The 24,554-nt window shown below is 53.7% G+C and overlaps 13 protein-coding genes across 13 annotated transcripts; 6 read left to right on the plus strand and 7 right to left on the minus strand.

The window, feature by feature from the left end:
* Positions 1-137: 137 nt before the first annotated feature.
* B0T26DRAFT_615547 (uncharacterized protein) lies at positions 138-2,030 on the plus strand (the record flags this gene model as incomplete). The annotated part of the gene is made up of 1 exon (XM_060435974.1): positions 138-2,030. A coding segment is annotated over one exon (1,893 nt), but the record flags the coding sequence as incomplete, so codon positions are not given.
* A 954-nt stretch (positions 2,031-2,984) lies between these two features.
* B0T26DRAFT_678921 (uncharacterized protein) lies at positions 2,985-4,073 on the plus strand (the record flags this gene model as incomplete). Its single annotated transcript, XM_060440291.1, has 3 exons — positions 2,985-3,071; positions 3,142-3,910; positions 3,988-4,073. The coding sequence occupies 3 exons, from the start codon at positions 2,985-2,987 to the stop codon at positions 4,071-4,073; spliced, it is 942 nt and encodes a 313-aa protein (XP_060292818.1).
* Positions 4,074-5,252: 1,179 nt separating this feature from the next.
* On the minus strand, positions 5,253-6,482 carry B0T26DRAFT_742932 (nucleotide binding protein-like protein; the record flags this gene model as incomplete). The annotated part of the gene is made up of 3 exons (XM_060444187.1): positions 5,253-5,962; positions 6,183-6,312; positions 6,426-6,482. The coding sequence occupies 3 exons, from the start codon at positions 6,480-6,482 to the stop codon at positions 5,253-5,255; spliced, it is 897 nt and encodes a 298-aa protein (XP_060292819.1).
* Positions 6,483-7,099: 617 nt separating this feature from the next.
* Positions 7,100-8,959, plus strand: B0T26DRAFT_653357 (apoptosis-antagonizing transcription factor; the record flags this gene model as incomplete). Its single annotated transcript, XM_060438451.1, has 2 exons — positions 7,100-7,203; positions 7,330-8,959. Coding segments are annotated over 2 exons (1,734 nt in total), but the record flags the coding sequence as incomplete, so codon positions are not given.
* Positions 8,960-9,107: 148 nt separating this feature from the next.
* On the minus strand, positions 9,108-9,512 carry B0T26DRAFT_654365 (uncharacterized protein; the record flags this gene model as incomplete). Its single annotated transcript, XM_060438538.1, has 1 exon — positions 9,108-9,512. One exon carries the CDS (start codon positions 9,510-9,512, stop codon positions 9,108-9,110), a length of 405 nt encoding a protein of 134 aa, XP_060292821.1.
* Positions 9,513-10,326: 814 nt separating this feature from the next.
* Positions 10,327-11,241, minus strand: B0T26DRAFT_409317 (uncharacterized protein). Its single transcript, XM_060434861.1, has 2 exons — positions 11,171-11,241; positions 10,327-11,098 (listed from the first exon to the last, which is right to left on the minus strand). The coding sequence occupies exon 2, from the start codon at positions 11,058-11,060 to the stop codon at positions 10,641-10,643; it is 420 nt and encodes a 139-aa protein (XP_060292822.1). The 5' UTR covers positions 11,061-11,098; positions 11,171-11,241; the 3' UTR covers positions 10,327-10,640.
* Positions 11,242-12,076: 835 nt separating this feature from the next.
* Positions 12,077-12,474, plus strand: B0T26DRAFT_721856 (uncharacterized protein). The gene has a single exon (XM_060442566.1). It carries the CDS (start codon positions 12,181-12,183, stop codon positions 12,433-12,435), a length of 255 nt encoding a protein of 84 aa, XP_060292823.1. The 5' UTR covers positions 12,077-12,180; the 3' UTR covers positions 12,436-12,474.
* On the plus strand, positions 12,354-12,807 carry B0T26DRAFT_721857 (uncharacterized protein). Its single transcript, XM_060442567.1, has one exon. It carries the CDS (start codon positions 12,527-12,529, stop codon positions 12,701-12,703), a length of 177 nt encoding a protein of 58 aa, XP_060292824.1. The 5' UTR covers positions 12,354-12,526; the 3' UTR covers positions 12,704-12,807.
* A 297-nt stretch (positions 12,808-13,104) lies between these two features.
* B0T26DRAFT_678924 (uncharacterized protein) lies at positions 13,105-14,000 on the minus strand (the record flags this gene model as incomplete). The annotated part of the gene is made up of 3 exons (XM_060440292.1): positions 13,105-13,533; positions 13,579-13,851; positions 13,992-14,000. 3 exons carry the CDS (start codon positions 13,998-14,000, stop codon positions 13,105-13,107), a joined length of 711 nt encoding a protein of 236 aa, XP_060292825.1.
* A 411-nt stretch (positions 14,001-14,411) lies between these two features.
* On the minus strand, positions 14,412-16,386 carry B0T26DRAFT_409447 (uncharacterized protein). Its single transcript, XM_060434862.1, has 3 exons — positions 15,941-16,386; positions 15,089-15,842; positions 14,412-14,965 (listed from the first exon to the last, which is right to left on the minus strand). Exons 1-3 carry the CDS (start codon positions 16,179-16,181, stop codon positions 14,476-14,478), a joined length of 1,485 nt encoding a protein of 494 aa, XP_060292826.1. The 5' UTR covers positions 16,182-16,386; the 3' UTR covers positions 14,412-14,475.
* An 820-nt stretch (positions 16,387-17,206) lies between these two features.
* Positions 17,207-18,132, minus strand: B0T26DRAFT_678926 (carbonic anhydrase; the record flags this gene model as incomplete). The annotated part of the gene is made up of 3 exons (XM_060440293.1): positions 17,207-17,790; positions 17,909-18,019; positions 18,120-18,132. 3 exons carry the CDS (start codon positions 18,130-18,132, stop codon positions 17,207-17,209), a joined length of 708 nt encoding a protein of 235 aa, XP_060292827.1.
* A 1,728-nt stretch (positions 18,133-19,860) lies between these two features.
* Positions 19,861-21,168, plus strand: B0T26DRAFT_805214 (uncharacterized protein). The gene is made up of 4 exons (XM_060447151.1): positions 19,861-20,079; positions 20,144-20,158; positions 20,230-20,514; positions 20,576-21,168. The coding sequence occupies exons 1-4, from the start codon at positions 20,033-20,035 to the stop codon at positions 20,718-20,720; spliced, it is 492 nt and encodes a 163-aa protein (XP_060292828.1). The 5' UTR covers positions 19,861-20,032; the 3' UTR covers positions 20,721-21,168.
* A 1,239-nt stretch (positions 21,169-22,407) lies between these two features.
* B0T26DRAFT_678928 (uncharacterized protein) lies at positions 22,408-23,771 on the minus strand (the record flags this gene model as incomplete). Its single annotated transcript, XM_060440294.1, has 5 exons — positions 22,408-22,806; positions 22,836-22,940; positions 23,113-23,419; positions 23,600-23,649; positions 23,736-23,771. 5 exons carry the CDS (start codon positions 23,769-23,771, stop codon positions 22,408-22,410), a joined length of 897 nt encoding a protein of 298 aa, XP_060292829.1.
* Positions 23,772-24,554: the final 783 nt, after the last annotated feature.

The raw sequence follows: 24,554 nt of genomic DNA on the forward strand, positions 1-24,554 counted from the left end.
GGTCAGACCATTGGCGACTGCTCTGCGCTGCACGGCACGGCAATAATAAGCCCACGCCTGGGAGGGAGAAGAGAAGGGTTGTCAGGGAGGAAAAGGGCACAGCAAACTGCGACGGGCCAGTCGTGGCACGCCTCAAAATGGCGAAAGACAGAGAGACAACCGATGCGTCGGGCACCAGCCAATCAAAAAGACCGCCCTTGAACCACTTTGACAGCACCGATCCGCAGCCCTCGCACTACCGGGCAAAGACTCAGAAACACATCGTTGGCGGCGGTGGCCGCTTCCATGCCAGAGTTCCCTCGACGAAAGCTCTACACAAACACCATGCCGCCCCATCTACCACCAAATTAAATCGCAGACAAGGGTCGCTCTCGCCCGAGCGGGCAGCAGCAGGACCACTTGTCTCGTCCCATCGGCGTGCGACCTCCTCCGACCTGAAGCTCGCGCGAGACGCCTCTTCGAGCAGCCTCAAGAAGAATTCGTCGCAAACCAGCCTCAAGCGCAATCGCTCCCAGGCCGACGTGACGAAGAAATCAAGGTCGTCGGCGAACCTGATGCGCTCCTCGTCTCATTCCGCTGTCGCCAAGCTCAAGTCTACTACTGGTTCCAAGGTCCATTTTAACATAGGCGACGACGGCCAGGACGACGAACAGGACGACGACGAGTGGCAGGACGCCAGCACCTCGGCATCCCCCCTTCTCTCGAGACGCGGGTCGACCATTAACGGGGGCGTTGTGAGCAGTCCTCCGGCGAACAGAGCGAATAATACACAGCCGACAGCCCCATTCCCGCATCGCGCAGACACCGGAGAGCGCCCGTCTATGCAGTCTATGCAAGGTGCAAACGGCTTGACGTTGAATCTCGCCCGAGAGATAGTCGACCACAACCAGTACCTCACCTCGCGCATCCTACAACGCACCTCGTCGCCTAGTGCTCCTCCGAAAATGTCGACCGACAATGTCTTGGTTCACCCGTCTTCATCTCGGCCGCATTCGCCAGACTCGATCCTCCACGAAATACTCACCCCTTCGAGTACTCCCCACATAGCAACTCACCTTCAAACGGGCAGCAGTGGTATGGCGGAGCTCACATCCCGCTTTCTTGAACATAATAGCCATGATTCCGGGTCGGGCATACCTGGTGTGAGTTTTTTGACCTCTGCCATCCATGGCGGTCTCTCACGGGCGCCGGTGAATGGAAAGACCCAAGCCGGTGCTCCGCGTCGGCCGCGATCCTTAGGGAATTTGGCGCAGGCGCGAGATCAAGTTTACGAGGAAACACGCGAGCATGAGGCGGCAGTTGGGGGCGCGCATCTCTCGGACGGAGAGCGCTTTGACAATGGTGTACCAACAGCTGGTAACCACCGCCGGCCTAATGGAGTCTATGCCATCCCGAGGGACATGAACCGCACCCAGCAGAAGTTGAATCTCCAGCGCGCAAGCTCAACCCTGGAGACGGCCCACCCGCACCCTGGTGTGGGTATTGGCTTGGCAGGGGTCCCGGTAACTGCTAGATCCCTTACCGGTAGTTCCAGCTACGATTCTAGAGACCCCAGACTGGCCAAGCTTCGGGAGAGAATTGGTATGGAGTATCTGGTTGTCCGTCGCTTCCAGAACCCCGTGGCCCGATCGCTTGCACGGCTGTCTCAACTGCCCGGCCTAGGCAAGACCATGCCTAAGGATGGCCAGGCCTCTTCTCGGCCAGGAACTTCTCACTCCAAACGTGGCTCGGAGGTCAGTGGCAGGCCTGCGGAAGGCTCGCATAATCCCCAAGACAGCGACATTATCGGACCTAGCGCGGCGGCAATGTTGGACCATCGCGCAAACAGACGGCCGACTACTCCGCGAGAGACTCTCTCAGACATGCAGGCCAACAGCTCTAGCCCTAGTGTCGAGACCGACGATGGAGCCGGCACAATCCACGAAGGGCAGGGGCTTGGCAGAACTAGTCTGACGGACGGAGAGGACGAAGCTAACACTCTGGCCATACTCCGCAGTATGTGGGAGAAACCCGTAGATCTCAGTGCGAGCCAGGACTAGGAGACTGGGCGTGAGAGACGGAAGAGCAGGTCACCCAGTGATCTAGAATATGTCGACGAGCCTTTGATCAATTTATACTGCGAGGCTCTCGGCGCACATTAGAGTGCTACGACTGCTTACGAACAAATTTATTTCCACTACGATGCCGTTCTCGGCAGGGCAGGAGACGACAGGATATGGCATTCCGGCTATGGCTGGGGAGGGGCGGGGCTGGGTTGCCCATCATTTATACAAGCTGGCTGTGGTCATACCATCATCATACACGCACCTGTGCTGGGACCAAGGGATGGGGGTATATAAAAAGCAAGGGTCCTATTTTTTAATCAGCGCCTAATTTCTAAACGCTTTTGTTTTGGCCCGACGGAGAAGAGGCAAGGGGCCATACGAGAAATATTTTCCTCGTGGCTGAAGACAAAATAGCGTAAACAGCGTGTATATACTTAATCAATTATTGTTTATTAACAAACTTTGATGAACACTAGAAGTCTTGAATATCGCGTTCTATGTGCCTAGGTCACTAGTGCTTCGATAAAATTCTCATGCCGCTGTATACTGGCGGCCTCAAGTGAGTCAAAACAAAGTTATCGGCTCAGAGTTTCTGTAGTTATTTACTGTAAAGAGGGTTGAGCTCGGTTCTGATACCTGTAATCGTCTGTAATTTTGGCATTACCGATACCGGCTTCGTTCCTCACCTTTTCGTCACTTTTCAAGAAATAGCAGGCGTTGGTCCGTGCACGACTCCCGTCTCCACACCCGTTCTTAAGTGGCAGGTAGGTCGCGTCGCCTCCAACATTTTCGAGGCAACCCCGCCACCTTCCTTCCTCACCTCGTCTTCCATCGTCGACCCGCAACAACCTGCAGACAGCACAACAGTTGGAAGGTTTGTAGCGACGCATCTCATTTGACGATATCTGGTAACGCTTTCTTCGTGTCAAATCAAGCAAAATGAGCGCCAAAATCTTGGCCGAGATCAAGGATCTCGAATCCGGGATCAAGAATGACGAACTTGCGTTCGAGGAGTGCAAGGGCCAGGTAGGCAAACACCCGTCCGCTCTGACCGCCGTGGTTTTTTAGTGAACAAGGTTGACATCGGTTCGGTCAGCTCGGTTTCGTCTTGACCAATCTCAAAGACCAGCCCGACAATGAGGAGCTCGTGGCTATTAAAGGCGACATGGACGAGATGCTTGAATCCCTCAACAAGGATCTGGAGCAGAAGCGCCAGAAATTACAGGCAATGCGTCAGGGCCTACCCAAAGACAAACAGCCACAGTCGCCCACCCCGGAGCCCAAGTGGTCCCATGAGAATCACCCCGCCTTTAAGCAGCCAGCCCCTCTCGAGGAAAAGGAGCCGGAACTGATTAATTACCAAGTCAATGACAATGTTCTGGCGAAGTGGGTTTCGGGCGACAAGGGCTACTACGCGGCCCGAATCACATCTGTCACTGGTTCCTCGACCGCACCTGTCTACACTGTCAAGTTCAAGAGCTACGATACTATTGAGACTCTACGTGCGAAGGATATTCGCCCATTCGCACAGAAGCGTAAGGCGGACGGCACTGCTGTTGGTGGCTCCAGCGCCAATACAGACGGCACGAATCAATCCCCAGTGCCCTCAACCGCCATCTCGAATGCCGGTACAACCAATGGAATTGTCATCAATGCGGCTGCGGAGAAATACCCGCAAGCTCAGCAGTCGACCAAGACTGATGATAATGGCGAGGATAAACCTCGCAAGCATAAAAAGATTAAGGCCAACAAGGAGCTTGAGGCTGGAAAAAATAAGTGGCAGGAGTTTACCCAGAAGGGAAAGCTCGGGAAGGCTGTGAAGAAAGACAGCATGTTCCGCACCCCCGACGGCGTCCGTGGCAGAGGTATGCAAGGCAAATCTTTTCTCCCTCTTCTGCCTACCTCTACCAAATTGAGATGTTAACACGTTATTATCTTGCAGTTGGGTTCACTGGCTCCGGTCAGGCTATGAGAAAGGACCCAACTAGAAGCCGACATGTCTACCAGCCCAACGAAGATTTGGACTAACTTTAGTCTCTTTGACATCCAGGCATACGCCCACAACTTCAACGATATTCATTCACTAGCGTTTGGCATAGGAGTTTGGGGATTTGGTCATCGGCGATCATCAGCTGGCGTTTCGAGGATTTGGGATGAACAAACCTGGTCTACTTTCTCCTGGTTTCATTTCCTCCCCCCTTCCTGACCTTCTTGCCTCTCCCCGCAACATGTTCATTTTTATGACACAACCTTCAGAGGCCAGGCTAACGTGGTTTTACCAATCGCGAAGGTGTCGTCCGGCATGGTAGCCTTCTCTCAAAACCCCTTCCGATAAGGCGGGCTCTCTTCTTCAGCCCAGCCTGTTGGTCGTTGCGGGAGAGATTAGCACCACCGCCCACGATACTGGAACAAATCAGAGGTCGGGCAAATAGCAATGTGATACCCTTTGCTCTCAGACCTATGTCTTTGGCATCTTGGTGGTCAAGCATATGTGAATGTGACAGTGATGAACCTCATTCCTGCAACCGCGAGTCGTATCTCCAAACGGTCAGCTTCCCTTGCTGGACACTTTTGGAACGCATGTTTTCGCGACATAGAAGGGTCTACAATCTAGCCATGGATTGGCTATCAGCGTGTGACTGCTAGACGTTGAACTTTTCACTCTTTAATTTTCCAATGTAATAATACTACTATTTTGAGAGAACACAAGGTTCTTGGCTTCGGAAGCAATGAACCTTTGACGCAAAATTAAAAAAACAATACATCCTATATTTTACACGAGTTGTACATAATGCCTACTCATACACTAATGTTCCCAGTCCGGGACTTCTCCCACCATTCTTCCCTCAAGTCTCGACCTCGCCATGGTCTGACACCACCAGGTATAGTGCATCGTCAACCGGTGGTACTAGACTAGAAATTGACGAAGGTGATGGCCAAGTCTCGGCCGTCCAACGATCAAGGCACCAAAGCAGGGCCTTATGCTAGGTCTTTGTTGACGAGAATAACGGTCCGTCATCATGCCACAAACGGGCCAGGTAGAAAGGCTTGACCCTGTCGTCGACAGGCTTGCTGTCAGTTGACAGGATGGAAATGCGGCCAGACTCGTAGGTTTTATACATGGAGACCCGCAGTATGTATGTACAGGTATATGGAGATATTCGTTTCTGTGGAATGGGTAGGGCGAGCGTTGCTGCACTGGTCGGTTTAAGTGGACGAAGAGGGGAGGTCGATCTTGGAGGCGAGGGTGGTGGCAATGTCTATAAACACCTTTGCCCTCTCGGACTGCGGCTCGGCGACGACGGTGGGCTTGCCGCGGCTGGCGTCCTCGCCGATGTTGGGGTGCAGCGGGATGTCGCCGAGGAAATCGAGGCCGTGGTCGGCGCAGGCGCGCTGGACGCGGTCCGAGGACCCGAAGACGGCCGTGTCACCGTGGCAGTGCGGGCAGCGGAACACGGACATGTTCTGCACGAGCCCCAGCAGCGGCACGGCCACCTTGCGGAACATGTCGACGCCCTTGACGGCGTCCTGCACGGCCAGCGCGTGCGGCGTCGTCACCACCACGGCCCCCGCCAGCTCCACCTGCTGCGTGATGCTCAGCTGCGTGTCCCCCGTGCCCGGCGGCAGGTCCAGCACCAGCACGTCGAGCCCGCCGCCCCACTCGACCTCGTGCAGCAGTTGTTGGACCGCCTTGAGCAGCATCGGCCCCCGCCACACCAGCGCCGAGCTAGACCCCACCAAGTACCCGATTGACATGGTCTGCACGCCGTAGTTGGTCAGCGGTACCAGCTGGTTGTGCGCCGTCAGCCGCGGGGCCTCGTCCAGGTTGAACAGGGTCGGGATCGACGGCCCGAACACGTCCATGTCGAGGATGCCGGACCGGTAGCCCAGGCGCGCAAACGCTAGAGCGAGGTTGGCTGTGGGTGGTGAGTGCGGCACATGTTAGAGGTGCGTGTGTGTGTGTGTGTGTGTGTGTGTGTGTGTTGTTGTTGTTGCTTTCTCGCTCCCCTACCCCCTTTCCATTCTCTCACAACAACAAGCTTGGGTCCCCCTTACCAGAAAGGGCGGGGACACATCGAGAACCCATGTATATATAGAAATGGGGCATGACAGGGAAAAGAACAAAAACAAACTTGCCTGCCACTGTGCTCTTTCCCACGCCGCCCTTGGCCGACGACACAGCAATCACTTTCGCCACGCCCTTGATCGGCCGCTTTTGCGGAAGGCCGCGCTGCATGCGCGGGATTGTGCCAGTCCGCGGAAGACCCTGTGTGTCATTGTGTCAGTAGACAGTATTTATGAATAAGACTTATAAAGGTACGTGTGTGTGTAAATATAAGGCGAATAATGGAATGGTAAATAAAAAGGAGCTGTTCTCACTAAGGGGTTCTCATGCTGGAGCACTCGTGAAGTGTGGAAAAGGCGAAGCTGCTGCATGCTACTACTGGATGGCAGTAACAGGCCGCTCATGCCGGCACCGCCTGTGAGGGCCGAAAAGGTCCGTAACTTATGTAGTATCACCATGTTCTCTAAGGCTGCATGAAGGGGGAGCTCGAACTCAGCTCCCTTACATGACGATGATGAATGAGAATGAGCTAACTCGTCTGAGGGCCCCTGAGGTGATCCATTGACCCCTGCTCGTTGCTCCCAGTCCACTAGGTGCTTCCCATTTTAGCGCGTTCAGCGGGTTGCCCAGAGGTCTACGTTCTGCCGTACGCCACCGCCAAAAATTTCCAGCGGTGCTCAATCGATCCCAGCTGGGGCGACTGCTAGAATTTTTCCAGCAGAAACGTGGGGTTCAAGTTTTGTTTCCTGCCGCCCATCAACCCGTGATCTTTGTCGCGGAAATTAAAAATAAAAATCAACAACAACTCGGCCTCCACCATGACAACGATAGGCAAAAGCCGCACGAGGCGGCGGATATCTGAATGGGAGGACAAGCCGGTCAAAGGTTCGAATACTCTTTTCTCCCGACAAGTTAACTGCATCGTCTCCAGCGACGAAAGACCAAAAAAAAATAGTACACTAACTCGGTGTCGCAACACTCGTCTTTAGACATTGACCCGGAGAATGAAGCCGCTGCCGACGATGACGAAGGCAGTAGCAGTGAGGACTCGGCCGACGAGAATGCTGGGACTGAGCACTACATTACCGTAGGGTATGTCGAATCGTTCTCATCCCCCCTCCCCTTCACGATATGCGCTTTTGGTCCACTCGCTCCACCGTTTGGGGCCAGTAGCTACTACGGCACATGATGCTAATTGCCCGTGGTCTCACTTTATAGAAAGAGCAAGCTTCGCCAAAAAGAAGCAGCGTTGCTGGGACCGGAATACCGAGGGGCCCGCGTCAGCCGCGCGGCGCTGGCCGAAAGCAGCGGCGACGACCTTGACAGCGAGGAGGACGAAGAAGAAGAAGAGGATGATGAAGACCAGTCTGGATCGGAAGAGTTTGCCGACCCGGACACGGCGGACCTCGAGGCGGACCACGTTGACGACGACGCCGAGATCGACAGCGACGAAGCCTTTGGGGAAAGCGACGTCGAACTGGCCAAGCGCTTCAAGTTTGGCGGAGGGGCCTCGAAGCCGCAGGATCTGAAGAGCCGCATTGCAAAGAGGCCTTCTGCCGCTGACTTCATGTCTGGGTCGGAAGACGAGGGGTTCAGCGGAGAGCAGGAAGGAGAGGACGCCTCTGAGAATGACTCCGAATTGGACGGCCTGGACGACGCACCACTCTCCGGCAGCGAGGGGGACGAAGCTGGCGAGGATGAGGACGATGAGGACGAGGATGACGAGGATGGCGAGGACGATGAGGACGAGGATGACGAGGATGGCGAGGACGATGAGGACGAGGATGACGAGGATGGCGAGGACGACGAGGGTGATGAAGAGGGTGGGGATGATGGGCCCGTTGACGACAATGACGACCAGCGTGCCGAGCTCCGCAAGATCATGAGCGAAGGCGAGAAGAGCATCGTGGCTGCCATGTCACAAGCTGCCAAAGCGGACGCAGACAAGGGCGTGGCGGTGCGCCTGCAGCGCCGGGAATTCGACTCCATCCTGAACCTCCGTATCCGACTTCAAAAAGCGCTGGTGGCGGTGAACTCGTTCGGAGTGGTGGAGGCCAGCAACGAGACCGATATGGAGCCGTACCAAGCGGCTGAAGAAGCCGCCATCAAGCTTTGGAACACTATCGACAGTGTCCGGCACAGTCTTGGATCAGAGAGCAAGGCAAAGGCTGGGGAGAAGAGGAAGCGAGAGGAAATCGACCTGGACACGCCAAGCGAAGCCATCTGGGAGCACATGGAGACGGTCGAGGGCGCTGCGCTCTCGCACCGGCGAAAGGTGCTGGATAAGTGGTCTACCAGGGTGCGGAGCTCTGGGGCGGCCGTCTCGACCCGGAGGTTGGGCGAGTCGGCGAATCAGTCTCTGGCGTCGGTCCTGGACGACCAGCTCCTGAGCATAGACCGGCTTGTCAAGCGCGCACGAACTCCCCGCTCCTGCGCCCCGGCTCAGGCGGCCAAGAAGGTGGAGGAGGAGGACAAGGACGTTTACGACGATGCCGACTTCTACCAGCTGCTCCTCAAGGAGCTCGTCGACCAGCGCAGCCTAGACTCGGGTGCGCCGGGCGAGTTCGTGGCGACTGTGCGGTGGGCGGCCTTGAAGGAGGCCAAGACCAGAAAGCTGGTAGACCGCAAAGCAAGCAAGGGGAGGAAGCTGAGGTTCACGGTGCACGAGAAACTGCAGAACTTCATGGCACCCGAGGACCGCAGAACGTGGGAGGACCATGCGATAGACAGGTTTTTAGCCACGCTCTTTGGGCAGACGATGGAGCTCAAGGAGGACGAGGCGGCATCGGAAGACGAGATGGGCGGTGCCAATGTGGAAGAAGAGGGTCTGCGGCTCTTCCGAGGCTAAGCCTGGCCTCTATCATTTATTGTGTTGACAAGATAAAATCATCTACTGTTTTGTTGAACTGAATCCGAGTCTATACAAGCCAGTTCCGTGACAGTCCCTTCGTCTGTCTGCTATCACTCTCCCTGAATGCCCCTTTTCCCGTCCAGCGTCACGACATCGCCACCGCAGACCACCCAGCCGCCACCAACCCAACCAAGCACACGGCGTGCACAGCTAAATGCACCCCGGGGCCCCCTAACACCTGCGACGGCCCCACCACTCGCCGACGACTGCTACTACTCAGCCGAGAATACGCCCGCCACATCGGCCACGCGTGGTACGTCCCCACGCACAGCGACACCAGCCCCGCCGTCGCGTCAAACCCGGGGAGCAAGACAAATACGCCGCACACTAAGTTGGTGGTAAGAAGCAACCCCCCGTAGCTCGCCAGGATCAGCTCCGCCTCGCGCGTCGCGCCGGGGAGTTGTGTGTGTGGTTGGAAAATGAATGAGAGCGCTGCTAGGGTTTCGATTGTGATGTGTAGGATGAGGGGCGCTTTTTGGAGGGCTGTCATTGTTTTCGTCTCTCTTTTTTATTGCTTTTGGTTTTAGTCTTTTGTATTCCCTGGTTCCCGTCTTCTGTCCCCCTTTTTGCAAGATGAGCGGAAAGTCGTATTTTATTTATCTCTGGATTGTTGCCGGCCGGGGTTTGACCCTAATATGTCTGTGTGTGTAGGCTGGAAGAGGAGGCGCTGATATGTTGTGTTGTGTGTTTTTCTGGTGTTTGTCTCTAATTGATGGACGAGTTTGTTCAAAGACAGACACACAGACACAGTTTCGAGAACCTTTCCCTTTCCTGTAGTCGTTGTCTAGTTCCCAGAGAAAGTAAAGCCCAAAACAGATGTGAGAGACGCGGTATATTAGCCTTCAGCAGTGAAGGAGTACTTTTGTGTTTCTGTTGATGAATTATGGGAAGCCAGAGGTGAGTGAGATGAGGGGTAGGTGAAGATTTTTCTTTTCTTGTTTCCCCATTGAGACTACGAACGACGTTCGTGCACAACTCAGAGTGCAACATCGTCAACCAGACTTACATACCTGGGGAATTTATTCCCAGATGAACACATTACCGAGTCATAAAACATAGGGCATAATATTGAGCGGCCTTGGTTTCTGTAAAATAGAACTCTCGTCATCATTAAGGAGCCGGGTTTAGCGCCCCTTGAGCGCTTCAGCAACGCCGAGTAGCTTAGCCCCAGATTCTTCAGTACGAGTGCTGATCTGAACAGGGACACCGTCACCGGGGCCTATTCCTCAGGCTACCTGCGCTAAAAGGCTAATGGGACTTGGGACATCAAAAACGCGGTCATTCGCGCAATAAAAGTTGTGGCAATGACCACGAGGAGTGGGGGAGCGGAGGATGGCACGGATGCATCGATAGGTTTGACGCTCCTACAAGGTTCCCTCAAAATTGCGAGCAGCCTCAACTATGGCCAGGGCCAGCTACCAAATGTAATAAACCAAACAACGGAGAATCCGGGAGCCGTTGAGAATGTACGTGAATAAATCCCTCAATTAGATTCCGGCTTTGCACTATGTTAGAGCTCCTCCATGGCATGCCCAATAATTTTCAGACTGTTTCTCTGTTTTCGTATCCTGTCAGTCTTTCCACAGGCGCACGGGGTGAATAAAGTCATAGCCATCCCTCATCTCTGCCATCTTCCGAAAAATGACCTGCGTGCCCTATTTTTGTCGCAGAATCTTGAGCTTCCTAGACGTGAGATTGCATCTATACCTCGCGAACCTGCAGCGAAACCCGCTGCAATGGGCACAGCAAAGGAGGTGCCCGACTTCCACATGTCCTTACCTTTCCACTTACATGGAACTGCCACGCCTATCGTGGCAAAATTATCTGTTTTGGACTGAGGAGAAGGGTTCATGCCGCCTTTGTTGCCCTTCCCATCCGTGGCGTGGATGCAGATTACCCCGTCTTTACGGGCTGGCCTGGCACGTCCGGAGAGACTACCGTTATTTGAAGCCGCGGCGATGATAAGTTTGCCAGCATTAACGGTGTTGTCTACAGCCGCATCGATCACATCATTTTCATCTTCGAAGCCGAAAGACATGGAGATGATGTGTGCGTCGCATTCCTTGACGGCCCAATCTATTGCCTACGTATCGACACATTAGCGCCAAGTGTTATAATTCGAAAATCAGGAGTGGAAGGCAGACTGACCTTTGCAATTCCAAGCATAGATTCATCGTTGATGACCTTCCCGGTACAGATCTTTCCAACGTAGATTTCTGCGGCTGGTGCAGTCTTCAGAAGAAGCTGAGCAACACGTGTCCCATGTCTACAACTATCCTGCCGCTACTCATCTGGGTTTCCGACGAAGCTCGTGCTCTTCTGGGCGTTGATGCGTCCGAACTTAATAGCAGGGCGAATGGGCGAGTCTGTCTCGTCCGCCCCGGAGTCTAAGACAACGATTCGGATTCTCTCATGTGTGGGGCATTGTGTCGAGCTGCTCATATTCCCATGTAAGTTCCGATTCTTTCGAAAGATATGTTTCAGGCCGCTGAGGAACAAACGCGCTGTTATCCTAGGCACACAAATCACATGCTGTTAGAAAAGGATCGTTGAGTTAACTAAGGCGAGGCTGGCGGCTCATATGCCGCAACATGCTGGGGTGGCCAAAAAAGAAAAGCGAGTATCCTCCTCACCAGGTCGCAGGCCACACACACCATTGGGTAGGCAGGTACTTTGAGGTGTCAATCTCAAGCCATTCAGGAATATTGGCAACCTATCATTCGTTGTAATCCGACAACAGCCCATGCAGTACTGAGATTGTCTGACCGCTGGCCTCTCCGACGGCCAATGTCGAAGTGAAGTGCTCTCTACATTCAGACATTGGCGAAGCAGAGAGTTGCAGAATGATAACCTTTTGGCAACAATTGCTTTCTTGATACCCTCGGTTCATCCAATTTACCTACACGGCAAGTGAGAAAAAGTCTCCAAAGTCATCACCATAACTAGATCTCAATCCTCTTCCCAGCCGACCTTAACTCCACGTTTGCCTTGCCTTGGGTCTGTCTGGCCCAGCCTGCTCACCGTGACTCGACACGCATTGGCGGGAAACTCCACGGCATTATGGACGGGGCAAAAGAGGACATGGGCGTGTCAACAGCCATAGGTATTCGACATCACCCACGCCTGTCTCAAATCCTTTGATCAAATCGTGACCGACTATGATGACTCTTTCCTCAGTCTTCGTAATAGTTTCTTATTCTGGATCGGTTGCATTTTATAGCTGCAGCAACCAGGAAAACATCCGCAAAACAATTCAATCATTCGCTGACGGCTTTTGTGACCGACGAAGACATTGCCTTTCGCAGGGACATTGCATCTTGGGTCCGCCAGAGGTTTTCAGCCGCTCGCAGGGGGCTCTGTCAACAGTTGGGCGACTCCATAGCGATCCGGCGTCGGATACTGCTACAAACTGAACGCCACGCAAGGAGTCTTGCCGTCAGGCGCGTACCTGGTAACCTTCTTCACCATCCAGAAAAACGAGCTCTCACGGCAGCAATAAGCACCATGTCAACGAGTCAAGGGGATAAATTCGAGTACCCACCGATACCAGAAGCGAGTGGAGGCGAGACGCGGATCCAATGCCCCTTTTGCTTCAAGGCCTTGGGACGCAAAGAACTGGAGGCGGGAGACGACTACTGGAAACATCACAGCTTACGGCTCGCCTTGAAGGTTTTTCGCTGAGGGAGGTAGTCGTTCTTTGGATCCCTATTATAGAATCTTGGAGGCCTTTCTCTATCCTAGAAATACTTAGGTATCAAAGGCTTTTCCTAGCCGGTGTATTCTGTGTGTGATCTTGAATCTTTGTTCTAAGTATTTAGGTACTACGCCAATAAACATTGAAGGAATGGACTGTACATATTGGAGTGCTGTGACTGAATTTTGGCTTTACATATCCACGCGTTGGCGAGGGGAGTCCAGGGCGTCCGAAATGTAATATATCCCACAATCAACAATCAGCTTTCATTTGTAAATGTACGTACAATTCTTAAGTATCCGGCCTTGTAATCATAGGTACATAGTAGATAGCGTTCAGACCAGTGGCTACGATTGTGGAGTGTACGGCATCATTTTCCACCTGTTCACTATGCCAGACCGCAAGGAACGAACCATATCTCATCTTCGCCCCCCGTATCCATGGGGACGAAACCATCAACATCGCTCCCATCTAAATCTGTGACTGTGAAAGGTTCGCAGTCGTCCTCCTCAGAGACCGGCTCGTCATCCGCTAATACCGCATTCCTGGCTACCCTTTTAGTTGCTAGGGACGGGCGACCGACGAGGAACGCCCGCTTATGATATAGCTTTTGCACCTGGATGCCCAGCACAAAGTCGGCCGGCTTGCCGAAAGCTGACACGGTCCTGGACGCTGTCGAAACCGCGGCGTGGGCCCCTACCTGGACATCGACAAGCCCGGCCGGCACTTGAGCATCCGCGCCTGCCGTGCCCGTAAACTCGCGGCCGCACTCCGTCGAGACCGTAGCGCCCCAGGCGATCTTCAGCCCCGTAATGAGCTACACGGGTGCCTTGCGGCTCGCCATGTCCAGGTAGTCCTTCACCTCGGTGAGCCCCAGGCACTGCTTGAAATAGCTCGGCGAGGGGTGGAAGTAGGCCGTCTCCAGCCGCGCGACCATGTACACGTTTTCCTCGCTCCGCTGGCCCTTCAGGCTTGCGCCGCCGCCGATGCTGCCGTCGAGGACCCTGGCGAGAAGGCTGGCCTCGCCGACGAAAGAGAACTTGGCGCTGGCCGTGATGTCTTCCTTGACGTCTGCATATCGCTGGCCGTCTTGGATGGTGATGCGCGAAGCGCCCTGGTTAATGGGGTAGAATGACTGCAGGTTTCTAACAAGTGTGCTTAAATCAAGGGGCCTGTTGGGGAATGGGTAACGATGATAGAGAGAAGGCTGCACGCTACGCCGTGTGTCTTGCTGATTTATTTCCCTACCTTACTGACGGGCGCATAGCTTCACACCTGGTGCATTTGTGGGCGTTTTTGATAGCATGCGTCACAGGGGCATCCCACCCCCCCAAGAAGGGTCTTGTGAATCTCGGAGAGCTCATCTTTTTCGCAAAGTGGTTTTTGTTTTACACCAAGAAATGTGAATCTAGCTAGAAAACGCGATATTAGTTATAGCAAGGCAAGCTGTTTCAACCCAACGCAATGCTTACTCTGGCTACTGGCTGGCCATGAGTCGTTACCTCACCTGCGCACCATCTGACACTTCTTTTTCCTAAATTTCAGACTGATTATTGTCTCATCGTGGTTGTCCATGTTTTCTCTATTTCGTTAAAAATCGTAAAAAAGACTGCAAACTGCCTTCCGCTCTGACCATGCAGCTGCCAATATGCCACCTACTTATATACATTGAAGACGTATACGTCATTCTGACCATCCAACATCCCGCCACTTCACTTACGTAGATGTTTAGGTTAACTTTCACTTCGCTCCTTACTTCTCAGAACCCCTCGACGTGGCTCCCGACGCCCTTCTCCCTCGCAAAACGAATCAGGTGCATCCCCACCGTCAAGTCCATCAGCGCCAGCCCGACGCTCTTGTAAATCACGTTTCCGTTGTGCAGCCACTGGGACAAGTGGTCCTCCTTCTCCTTCTTCTTCTTCTGGTGCTTCTTCTCTCGCTCCTCGGACGACCGCCTGTCGAAGCTGAAACTCCGCCGGTGAGGAGACGATGTGCTCTTACGGCCGGGCGACGATGCTCGGCTGGGCGATATGGATCCACCGCCGCTAACGGTGGGGCTGCCGGAGTCGAGAAAGACGCTTGACATGGATGACCCGGGACCGCTAAAACTGCCAAGGTCCAGCTTTTCGAACTCGACAGACGGGGCCACGCTGCTTCTGCTGCTGCTGTCGGGCTGCGAGCTTGCATCGACCTCTCCCTCGCGGGCATCTGCCATGTCTGCTTGCTGGAGCATGACCAGCTCTCCTAGTCTACGCAAAGCGAAAGGTGGAATGTCAGCAAAAGTCTCTTGGAAAAGGGGAGAAAGCTAGAATGACGACCGGCATACACGGCCGTTGTGAATATGGGGTAGGGGGATCAGGGGTAGGCCTTACTCGACAAGTTGGTTCGGCAGGATGCCGGCCTCGATCAGCTCGCCTGCCTCTTTAAGCGCGCCGTCTAGAGTATCAACGACAACGACGCCGCCCTCGACAGCATGACGGTGGAAGTGGCGATGGTGGCCCTTTTCCGAGATGCTAGTGGCCTGGTGGATTAGGCCAACGGGAATCTCACGCATCATCGGAGTGTAGCTGCCGATGGCGACGAAGAGGCGGCCCTTGCGCCGGGCGTCCTTGTTGGTCATGATTTCGGCGTCGAAGAGCGGGACCGTCGAGGGCGTGCAGCAGAATATGACGTCCGAGTCGAGCAGCTGGGTGGCGAGCAGGCGCTTGTAGTCTCCGTACTTGGGTGTCAGCACGCCAAAGGTGCATCCTGCCCAGCCCTCGCGGACCTTCATCTCGGTCGGGACTGTGTACAGGCGGTGCATCATCTGCTTGAGGCTCGGGCTGAAGCGGCGGTTGATGATGTGCACCTGCTTGGTAGTGGCCCCGCGCAGCATGAGGGTGAGGCGTACGTGCCAGTAGGCCTGCTCGCCGCCGCCAAAGACAGCCAGGGTGCGGACATGCTCACGCTTCTGCACCAGACAGAGCGAGGCCAAAGCGGTCCGGAAGGCTGTCGGGGTGCTCGCATTGAGGATGCCAACGGGTGCGCCGTCGGGCGAGAAGAGGGTGATGGCGCCGGTAGGCTTGATTATGGGGCGCTCGGCCTCATTGGTGTGGTCTTGGTTCTCAGCCGAGGAGAGGGTGATCACTAAGTGCTGTTAGTCGCATATTTCTCTCGTTTTTACCGGCACCCGGCCAGATGAAGGGAATTCCCCAAGACTCGCCAAGTCGCCGCAACGTACATACCCTTGATGGCGTGGCCAGCGGGGCTTACCGATGGCATGTACAGGGTAGTGCCGCCTGTGACATTGTTATTTATCGACGTCCGGCTCGGTTGTTGGATCAGGCTCTGTTCGGGCACCTGGGTGCCCGTCGAGTATTGATGGAGAGCGGCCCTGAGCTCGGCCCGGAAGTTCTCGAGCTCGTCGATTGCCAGGTTCTCCAGAAGAAACCTGATCTGGTCGTCAGTCAGAACTGAGAGCGTCATTGGCCTAGGCGTCTTGGACGTCTAAGTGGTTTCTCGGTATTCGTTTGAGGTGGATATCGCCGTCTTGGATTCTGGGGTATGTTTCTGTATTTCTGCGCCCATTAATTATAGGCAAGGTAGTGTCGGGTATTGAGAATAATGGCCTTCTGATTCTGGCTGTTTCGCGCCTGGCTGAGATGACGATTTGATTGTATTGTCAACGGGGCCGCTCAGCCAAGGCTTGGGAGGTTGCTGGCCTACGAATATATGGAGGGGACTGGGCGAGGGGCCGAACAGGAGTGGAGAAACGGGCTGTACTCTAAATGTTCGCCAAGCGGCCTGGTCTGATCTTGGGTAGGTTAGGATTTGCGAGGATGACCCTGGGGCGAGCGAGCGGCAGAAGCGGAACTGGCGACTCTTTTCTCAGTCAAGTCAAACGATAAACCCAACGACGCAAGCGAGGGCTTTGTGACTAAATGCAGCTTCTTTGGTGTTCTTTCTCGGCGTCCCTTCCAGAACCACGTTGGTATTGGTTTCAGGTACCGAACCTTGTCTCCACTGCTTGGGACGATTCAACCAAAAGCCATAAAACCGCCTAGACAAGCGAGGAACTCGGGAGCCCGAGCTTCTGTAAGTGCAAGATTTGGTGAGTGAGGGGCAGCTCCTTCCTCCTTCCCTCCTTCCGTCTTCTCTAGCCTCGAACAAACATCTTACAGAAAGAGCACAGTACCAGTACTTCGTACACGCGTGCAAAACAGGCTCATCAAGTGTCTCATTGGATACCATGTGCTCAATGAGTGGTGTTAGTGCATCGCAAAAACTCCAAAGACTCTCGTTGTAATTCAGATGACCCATGATAGATTATATCGCATGATCGCCAGGCAAGTCAGTTGTAACCATCACCCGGTGTGTGCCCGCTCTCCCATGCCGCCTTACTCCGTTGCTTAATGAAAACATGTTGAACCTGCGCCTTTCCCCCTAGATAATAAAAGACATACGCAAATCCATGGATAACCTCGCCCCCAATAGCCATACCCCCATCACAATCACTGCAGGGCCGCCATAGAGGCATTTCCGCCTCGGAACACCAGCTGTGCGTACTTGCCGCGCACCACGTCGTCTGAGCCGTCGCCGGAGAAGCCGCGGCCGCCCTTGGTGCCGTAGCCCAGGTCCCGGATGCGCCCGCTGGCGATATCGAACAGGCAGCCGTGGACCTCGAGGCCGCGATCGCGGATGGCCTCCTGCACGGTGAAGTTGGCGAGGAGCACCTTGACGCCCGCCTCGACGTTGAACTCGGCGATGCGCATGGCCCGCGCCGCGTCGTCCTTGATGGCATCGAGCTCCTCCGCATGCTCCTGGCGGACCGCCTTGAGAGGCGTCAGCCACGTGTCCAGCACTCCGCCGACGCGCGAGTCCGAGAGGGCCGCCGCCGCGCCGCCGCACGCCGTGTGCCCGCACAGGACCACGTGCTTGACCTTGAGGAGCGCCACCGCGTACTCGATCACGGCCGACGTGTTGATGTCGGTCGGCGAGATGATGTTGGCGATGTTGCGGTGCACAAACACGTCGCCCGGCTGCAGCCCCAGGATTGTAGTCTCAGGGCATCGCGAGTCGGAGCATCCCAGCCAGACTGGATTCCGAACACCATGCGCATTAGCATCTATGACTGCTGTCTCCCTTTTACTCGCCCCCACACATGCTCTTCGAGGACAAGACGCGGGGGAGAAAATGGCCTGGGGATAACTCACGAATCTGAGGAGACTGGCCGCTAGCCAACTTGGAGAAAAAGGCCGGGTTCTGATGCGCCTTGTAGCCAGCCCACGCGTTGTTGGAGCTCAGCGCATAGAGGAAAGGGTCCTCTGCGTAGTTTATTTCTCACGGTCAGCCAAACCCGCTTTCACCGGCTGGAATACCTAGGTAGGTAGGCGCTCATGAATGGGAGGGATGGGCACTACTCACGTTGTTGCGCCATCTCCGGGGGTGGAAGGCGAGAAGAAGGAAATGTAAAGAAGAAGACTCGCTTGCGCCGCGTGTAGTTGAAATGAGCCTGTCTCTCGCCAAAGAATGACGAGGTGCCGCCCGTGTATTAAACACTGTGGGTGCGTCTAAGATATGTGGAAGGTTTCGAGAATATGGAAGACGAGAAAGCGAGACTTTAAATTTAAATTAGGATATAGGCGTTGAAGATATAAGGGCAAACGCGCGATTTTCTGGTCCTCTGTATTATCCTCAGATCTAGATAGGACGGCCAGTCAGCTACCCGTCGTCTGATTACTTATTATCTCGCCTCGTGTAGGTAGGTATGTACGGAGTATGCGCTGGGGCTTTACGGGCCGAGGGAGGGGAGCAGCAGCCAGGAACCAACACGACTTCCTTCTGTGCAAACATATTCAAGCACTGGCAGCATCGGGGGCCTGTAAATTAAGCTTGGTGGGGGAACTGTTTGATCTCGGGAACGCCCGAAGTGACGAGTAGTCATCGTGGGAGTTTTCCGCTACGGAGAGTTTCGCTTACCTACCTGGGCAAGTGCCGAAAGAAAAGACGGACGGAACGGTCGGTATGCGCCGAGAGGTATCACGAAATGGGATTTCGTCTAGCCGGAGCAGGAAAGGCGGGCAAACAACGAGACAACGCTTGCTAAGGTGGTGAGTTAATCGAACGACACACCAGGTGAGGTTTTTTTGGAGGAGACAGATGCAAGATCGACCTAGAAGGGGAAAGGTAAAGGAAAAAAGAAAAAGAAACAGCAAGACAACGAGACAACACCGGGGCCGAGTTATATAACCCGGACCTTCTTCCCCCTCTCTTTCGGGTCTTCCAAATCAGGTCCATGTCTTGGAACGAGGCTGGGCATCGTCGGTGCTGAATCCATCTCACCCTTCAGGGCGCACACACCGCACACGTACGGCATTGGACAAACACACACAGGACACGCCTTCCCCCTAGATCCATCTCTATCCCGCCTCTGCTGCAACTTTAAGGTAGGGACGACAAGTATGTACCAGGGACAAACTTTAGCGGTGCCGGCTCGCCAAAGCACAATAGCCTTCAAGATCCGTGTCTGACGTTTCGGGCTGAAACTCTCTTCTGGAGGAAAGAGCAAGAGAGACGAGTTCCTTGGGGTGGCTCAGGCCCGGACACTGGACAGGGTGGTGAAGAAACCCGGCCGTCGATCGCCCAACCAACCTCGAGGGCTACCAACGGCACCCCCCTCTTGCTCCCCCGTCCCCCCGAACTGCGTTAGGGCCAAGCGGCCAAGGCTGCACGGAACACCTTGCGGGGAGGCCCTGTTTAGCCAACTAAATAGACCGATACTAAAACCAATTGAACTTCTAGCCTCTTTTCTTTAATCCTTTTTTGTCTTTTGCACCGTTGTACCTTTAAATTCTTGGCAGAGGCAATGTGTCCACAGACGTTGACAGCGGCCAGTCAGACTCGAACGAACATTCTCTGTGAGTCTCTGTGAGAGGTCAAAAGCACACTGCCAAGCCAATTACCCTAAGCCGGCAGCCGTCATCGTGTGACAATACGTATCAAACCCTACTATGTTTGCGTATCAGTTTGAGGTCAAAGCCGCCCCAGAAACGTTAAACTAAGAGGACTTGATACGCCAGGATTTACGTATAGAGGGCTCTTCATGTAATAGACCCAAGGCTGCTTGTTCCTAGCCCAAATCATGCATATACGCTTCCAATCCTACTGTTCAGTATGCTTTTATGTTTCTGCGTCAAATGGTAGCGCGTAAGGATCGAGAAAGATCAACCATACCATACAAATGACTAGTCTTTTCCGTTCGCCGGAGTTCAATCGGCGTCACGATTGGTCGACCGCAGCTCAAAAAACCAGCTTCCACCATTCTAATCGCCAAATCAATGCCCAAAATGACTACGCCAATCAACGGTAGGCTAGTCAAAACTACGTAAGCGGTTGATCCAAACACCAAGCAAACCATCACCAGATTTCCTATCCAACGGCATGAACAGGCTGATCAACGGTGGGTTTGTTCAGCCGACGGATCATTCTACCAGCTTCCCGACCGATCGGTCGCGAGCCTACCTGGCCGACCGAGCCAAACCAACGTCGACAGCCGGATCGACAAGCTGAACCAGAGGTCAATTAGCCTCAGGGACTGGGAAGACGAACTTGATCAAAAGCAACAGGGCCTCAACCGACAGGCCAATATCCTTCGGGTCTGGGAAACTGATCTCTCGGCCCAGTCAGAAGCCTTCAGTCTTCGATTGGCCGAGCCAACGGCAGTCCGAATGCCCTTACTTTCCCTCACCACGATTCAGACAGTCGTGTCAATCCAGCCTGTCGACGGCGTTGTTCTTCTGACAGGCCTGTCAATAACCTTGTCAGCCCGGCTCGGACTGACAACCCTGCTGTAGGCAGTCCTGCTAATATGTTGCTTCTAGTACGGTAAGCTCGAGGACCCTCGCTAGGCAAGGGTTTCTCAGGCAACAGAAAGTCTTCCACGTCGTTGAGAAGGTCGCCAGCAGCCCTGTTAACAACACAGCTGACAGCCGCATCAGCCGCCAAGTCGGGGACTGCTTCAGCTAGCCCATTGACTGCCCACCCACCCACACCTTCTTCAGCCTGCACCCGCGGAGCCTGCGGAGCCGCATTTGGTTCCAGGAACCAGTTGTTCAGCCGCCTACGTGGCCACAGTCACGGCCGCCAGCCTGTTGCCCTGAACAGGTCGGGTTTTACTGGCCCGGGCCGCCTTGACAGTCCTGTCAATACGGACAGCCCTGTCGAATCAGGCAGTCCTGACAGTCAGGACTGCCCTATTAACATGGCCAGCCGATTACAGGGGCTGATCTATCAGTTAGCTTCGCTCCTGCCTTGTGCCCATAGAACAATTCCAGGAGATGGGACATCGTCGCCCTGGGATGGGACATCGAGAGCGGCGTTGGCTTACTGAGGATAGGATCTTTGTGTTGTGTGGCATTTGATGCACCCCCACCTGGGCCTGGCCTGTGCCAAAGCCTATGCCCTGAACTCGCCGGTCTCGGTGTGCCACAACATCGAAAATAACATGTCCTGGAAGGCTTCAACAGTACCTGCACTGGAATTAACCTCAGGTACTTTGATCGTTCCATTCAAGGACCAGGCTTTCAGCCGCCAACCAATTTGGAATCTTAATCAAAGTGAGTGGGTCGTTGTGCATCATAAAACCTCGGGGTTGGAACATCTTTACTACCTGTACCGAATCTAAAATTGCGATATCTGCTGCGAGATCGGGAGTTTCTTCTAAATTACGGCCTAGAGCAAAAAAAAAACACTATAACGACTCTCCTACGGTGGAATAACTCCTCTTCTGGGACTTTTCTCAGTGTCAGTGCCGAGTCTACAGGATCCAATGAACTGCCCAATCCTCAAAATTGGGGTTCTGAGCGTCGAATAATTCTGGGTCCTTGATCATATTTCACATCAAGATGGGAGATACGTACGACTTGTCACCCAAGTCTCAACATTGAGCTGTATCTTGGAGCAGCATCTCATCTAACCAATCCCGGTACTGCAGCACAATAACTGCTCCCATGCACACAGGCGCTTTGGCTTGGCTAGTCTTTCATTGCACCGGCAGGATGGGGGCCTAATGAGCACCCTTGTTGCTAAAGGATGTCGATTAGCTTCATGCCTGTCCCTGACGCTCTGACACGTCCATCCCGGCCGGCTCGCACTCTTGTAGGTGTTTTGGATGTTAGTATACATCCTAGTGGTCTTCTAGGTCCCCACGGAGGACCAACAGACCTGGTGATAGGCGTGCAGAGGTGTCTTATGGCCAACGAGAGAGGCTGCTATCGGCGGTTGAAGTCCTCCTTGAGAGTCTTGCTCCTTTCAGAAGCCGCGAGGATACCCGGCATAGGTAGAAAGACAGCACAGCCGCTCTAGCCTCGTAGACGGCAAAGCACGATCCCGGGATAGGTCGGTAGGGAGAGAAGAGGGAACTCTGGTGATGTCTTGGCTTGCTTTCTAACGTCCACTCGTTAAGTACTTGAATAGAATATCACGCTCGTTGAAAATACGTGTACAAAATATTGCAGTGTGTGAAAAAAATCCGGTTAGTCAGATATTTAACGGTTAACGGAGTGCAACTGTCCAGTCACAAAGTACCAGGGAGGTAAACATGATGCTTGTAATGAAGATGTTGCGGACGGTTCTTATCCGATGAAAATACCAACATGTCTCTCTCTTGACTTCGGAGGCCAGAGGCCAATTCCCTGATGTCAAGCCCTCTGTACTACAGGTTGACGAATTCGAGAGAAGCAAACACTGGCTCGGCCATGCTAGCAGCGGGCGAATCCTTCAAACGGTTATCTCCACCCCCAGTAACGATGATATTGACTTCTCTCAGCTTTGGCACTGTTGACTTCAGCAACAGTACCATCTCTTCCAATACATGGCGTTCGTCAAAAAACAGTGCTCTGTCGAAGACCGATTCTTGGGATGATCCTGTTTCTAGTTTATGCTTGAGGTCTTGAATGAATGGCATAGCCTTCTTCATCTCCGCCTTTTCAATCTTCTTGGAAAGGCTCTTCACATCTAGGGTAACACCATCAAACATGTTCCGGACCAGCTCAACATACTTCTCTTGCCAAGACGTCCAAGTGGTTGCCACAAAAATGTTGAGACGTTTGTCCTTGGTTGGATCAAAGAGCAATCCCTTACCTGCCAGCGCACGAATGAGTCGTAGTATCCGTTGGCGTCGGTTGTAATAAAGCTTCGGCGCCAGTCAATACCGCACCCGAAGTCGGTAGGGTGCTTTTGCCAGAACTCAGGGAAGTAGTGGAGCCAATATTTAAGCATCGGCAAATTTGTGGATTTCCTCGCGCGGGATTCCCAACGACAATATGACTTGGAACTGATATTTGGCCTTGGTCGTTTTCAGAGCAGCCTTGCCTAAACAGAGCCCTTCTTATCAACCAAGGGGTATCGCTTTCATAACTAGGGAGGCATTGTTACCCTTCTTCAGGTTTGTAAACTTGGTGCCGTCTTCTCTGGGACGTGGCTGCGCCGGCGGGTCGCTTGGACCGTCGTCCACGACGCTTGCTTCCACATATCCGTCGAAGGTGCTTCCGAACATGGCGATCTCATTTACGAGCTTGTGGGCGCAGGCCTTTATTGGCATACCAGTTGCATGATAGCCCTGGGGATACAAGGTGTTCTTCCCTTGGGCTCTCGCAACACGAGCTGCGAAGTCCACCTTGGACACAGTGAAGACGTGGCCAAAGTGCGGCGTGCCGTTAACATATCTTTGATAAGTTTAGTAGGATACCACGCCACAACGGATGAGTGGGGTGGGGGCGCACGGATATACCATAGTCCTGAAGAATTTGGGAAACTTGAGGGCTAGTTCATTGGGAGATAGCGATCCATTTGGGTATTCATTGCAGGACGGCGCATCCGGCTCAAATACCTTTTCCTCTTGTCACAACTTCTGGTATTTCTTCTCGATGACCTGGAGAGCATCTCTCTTATCCGTCTACAGACAATTTAAACGTTAGCTATCTATATATATAGATATGTTATACACAGCTTGACGTGTTACCAGACATTTTCGATTCTCACTGTGGCATGAGACTCATTGTCGGTGTTGGCGTCCATGGCTACCCAAACTAGCGGGGTAATTGCCTCTTCGGTTGAGTTGAGATTGTTGAGAAGTTGCTGCTCGTGCGCTTGAGAATCAGGATGCCCGAGAAACCATTTGAGTCATAGCCTAACGGCGACCTTACGTTAAAGAACTCGGATCAATTAATTTGTCGGGTACGCAGCCGTTTGCTGGAATGGCGCCTGGAACACATAGTGTGACAGGCCAAACGATATTAGCACTTTCTTTCTGCATGATTGCTTGGAGTTGGGATGGAGCGTTTTTGCCGTCGTAGAACTTCAATAGTGGAGGGGGAGGAATGGTAAGCAATAATACCAAGTGCTCTCTCGACTGAGCATTTCGAACATGACTTCGCAGTACGCCGCTCCCCGCAGCTTTAGAGCTGTCAACTGAGGAGTAGAAGCAGTAGCGTAAGAAGTGGATATATTACATAGGGCTATACTACCCGGTAGGTGGTAGGAAGCTTGGCCAATCCTGGAACGTGGTGTTCTGAGCCTTGCACTGGGAAGGTACTAGGGAAGGTGACCCTTAACACTTGTCTGAGCCTCCGTACCTACTATGTAGCTATTGAGGAGATGGGCATAGGCTTGTGGCTGAATCTTTTGCCTTGCAAATTTGGATGGGACCAAGATGCTTCCTTATTAGCCGGCTAGGCTGTAGACCCCTAAGGGATCTGCCTCTGAATTTTCTAAAAGACCGTCAAAAGTATAAAATGTCGAAGAAAGGTACCGTACGGAGTACATTCTCACGTGATTCTCTCGAAACTCAGAGATTTGAAG

Source organism: Lasiosphaeria miniovina, assembly GCF_030549165.1.
Source record: "Lasiosphaeria miniovina strain SMH2392-1A chromosome Unknown B0T26scaffold_6, whole genome shotgun sequence".
NCBI classification, from domain to species: Eukaryota; Fungi; Ascomycota; class Sordariomycetes; order Sordariales; family Lasiosphaeriaceae; genus Lasiosphaeria; species Lasiosphaeria miniovina.

Coding starts and splice junctions, on each gene's coding strand:
- B0T26DRAFT_409447 (XM_060434862.1), bottom strand. CDS start 16,181: ATGACGCTCTCAGTTCTGACTGACGACCAGATCAGGTTTCTTCTGGAG. Junction 15,843..15,940: donor CGCTGGCCACGCCATCAAGG/GTATGTACGTTG, acceptor AACAGCACTTAG/TGATCACCCTCTCCTCGGCT. Junction 14,966..15,088: donor CTGCCGAACCAACTTGTCGA/GTAAGGCCTACC, acceptor CGCTTTGCGTAG/ACTAGGAGAGCTGGTCATGC.
- B0T26DRAFT_721857 (XM_060442567.1), top strand. CDS start 12,527: ATGTCAACGAGTCAAGGGGATAAATTCGAGTACCCACCGATACCAGAA.
- B0T26DRAFT_721856 (XM_060442566.1), top strand. CDS start 12,181: ATGATGACTCTTTCCTCAGTCTTCGTAATAGTTTCTTATTCTGGATCG.
- B0T26DRAFT_409317 (XM_060434861.1), bottom strand. CDS start 11,060: ATGTCTTTCGGCTTCGAAGATGAAAATGATGTGATCGATGCGGCTGTA.
- B0T26DRAFT_805214 (XM_060447151.1), top strand. CDS start 20,033: ATGCCCAAAATGACTACGCCAATCAACGGTAGGCTAGTCAAAACTAC. Junction 20,515..20,575: donor ACAGGCCTGTCAATAACCTT/GTCAGCCCGGCT, acceptor TGTTGCTTCTAG/TACGGTAAGCTCGAGGACCC.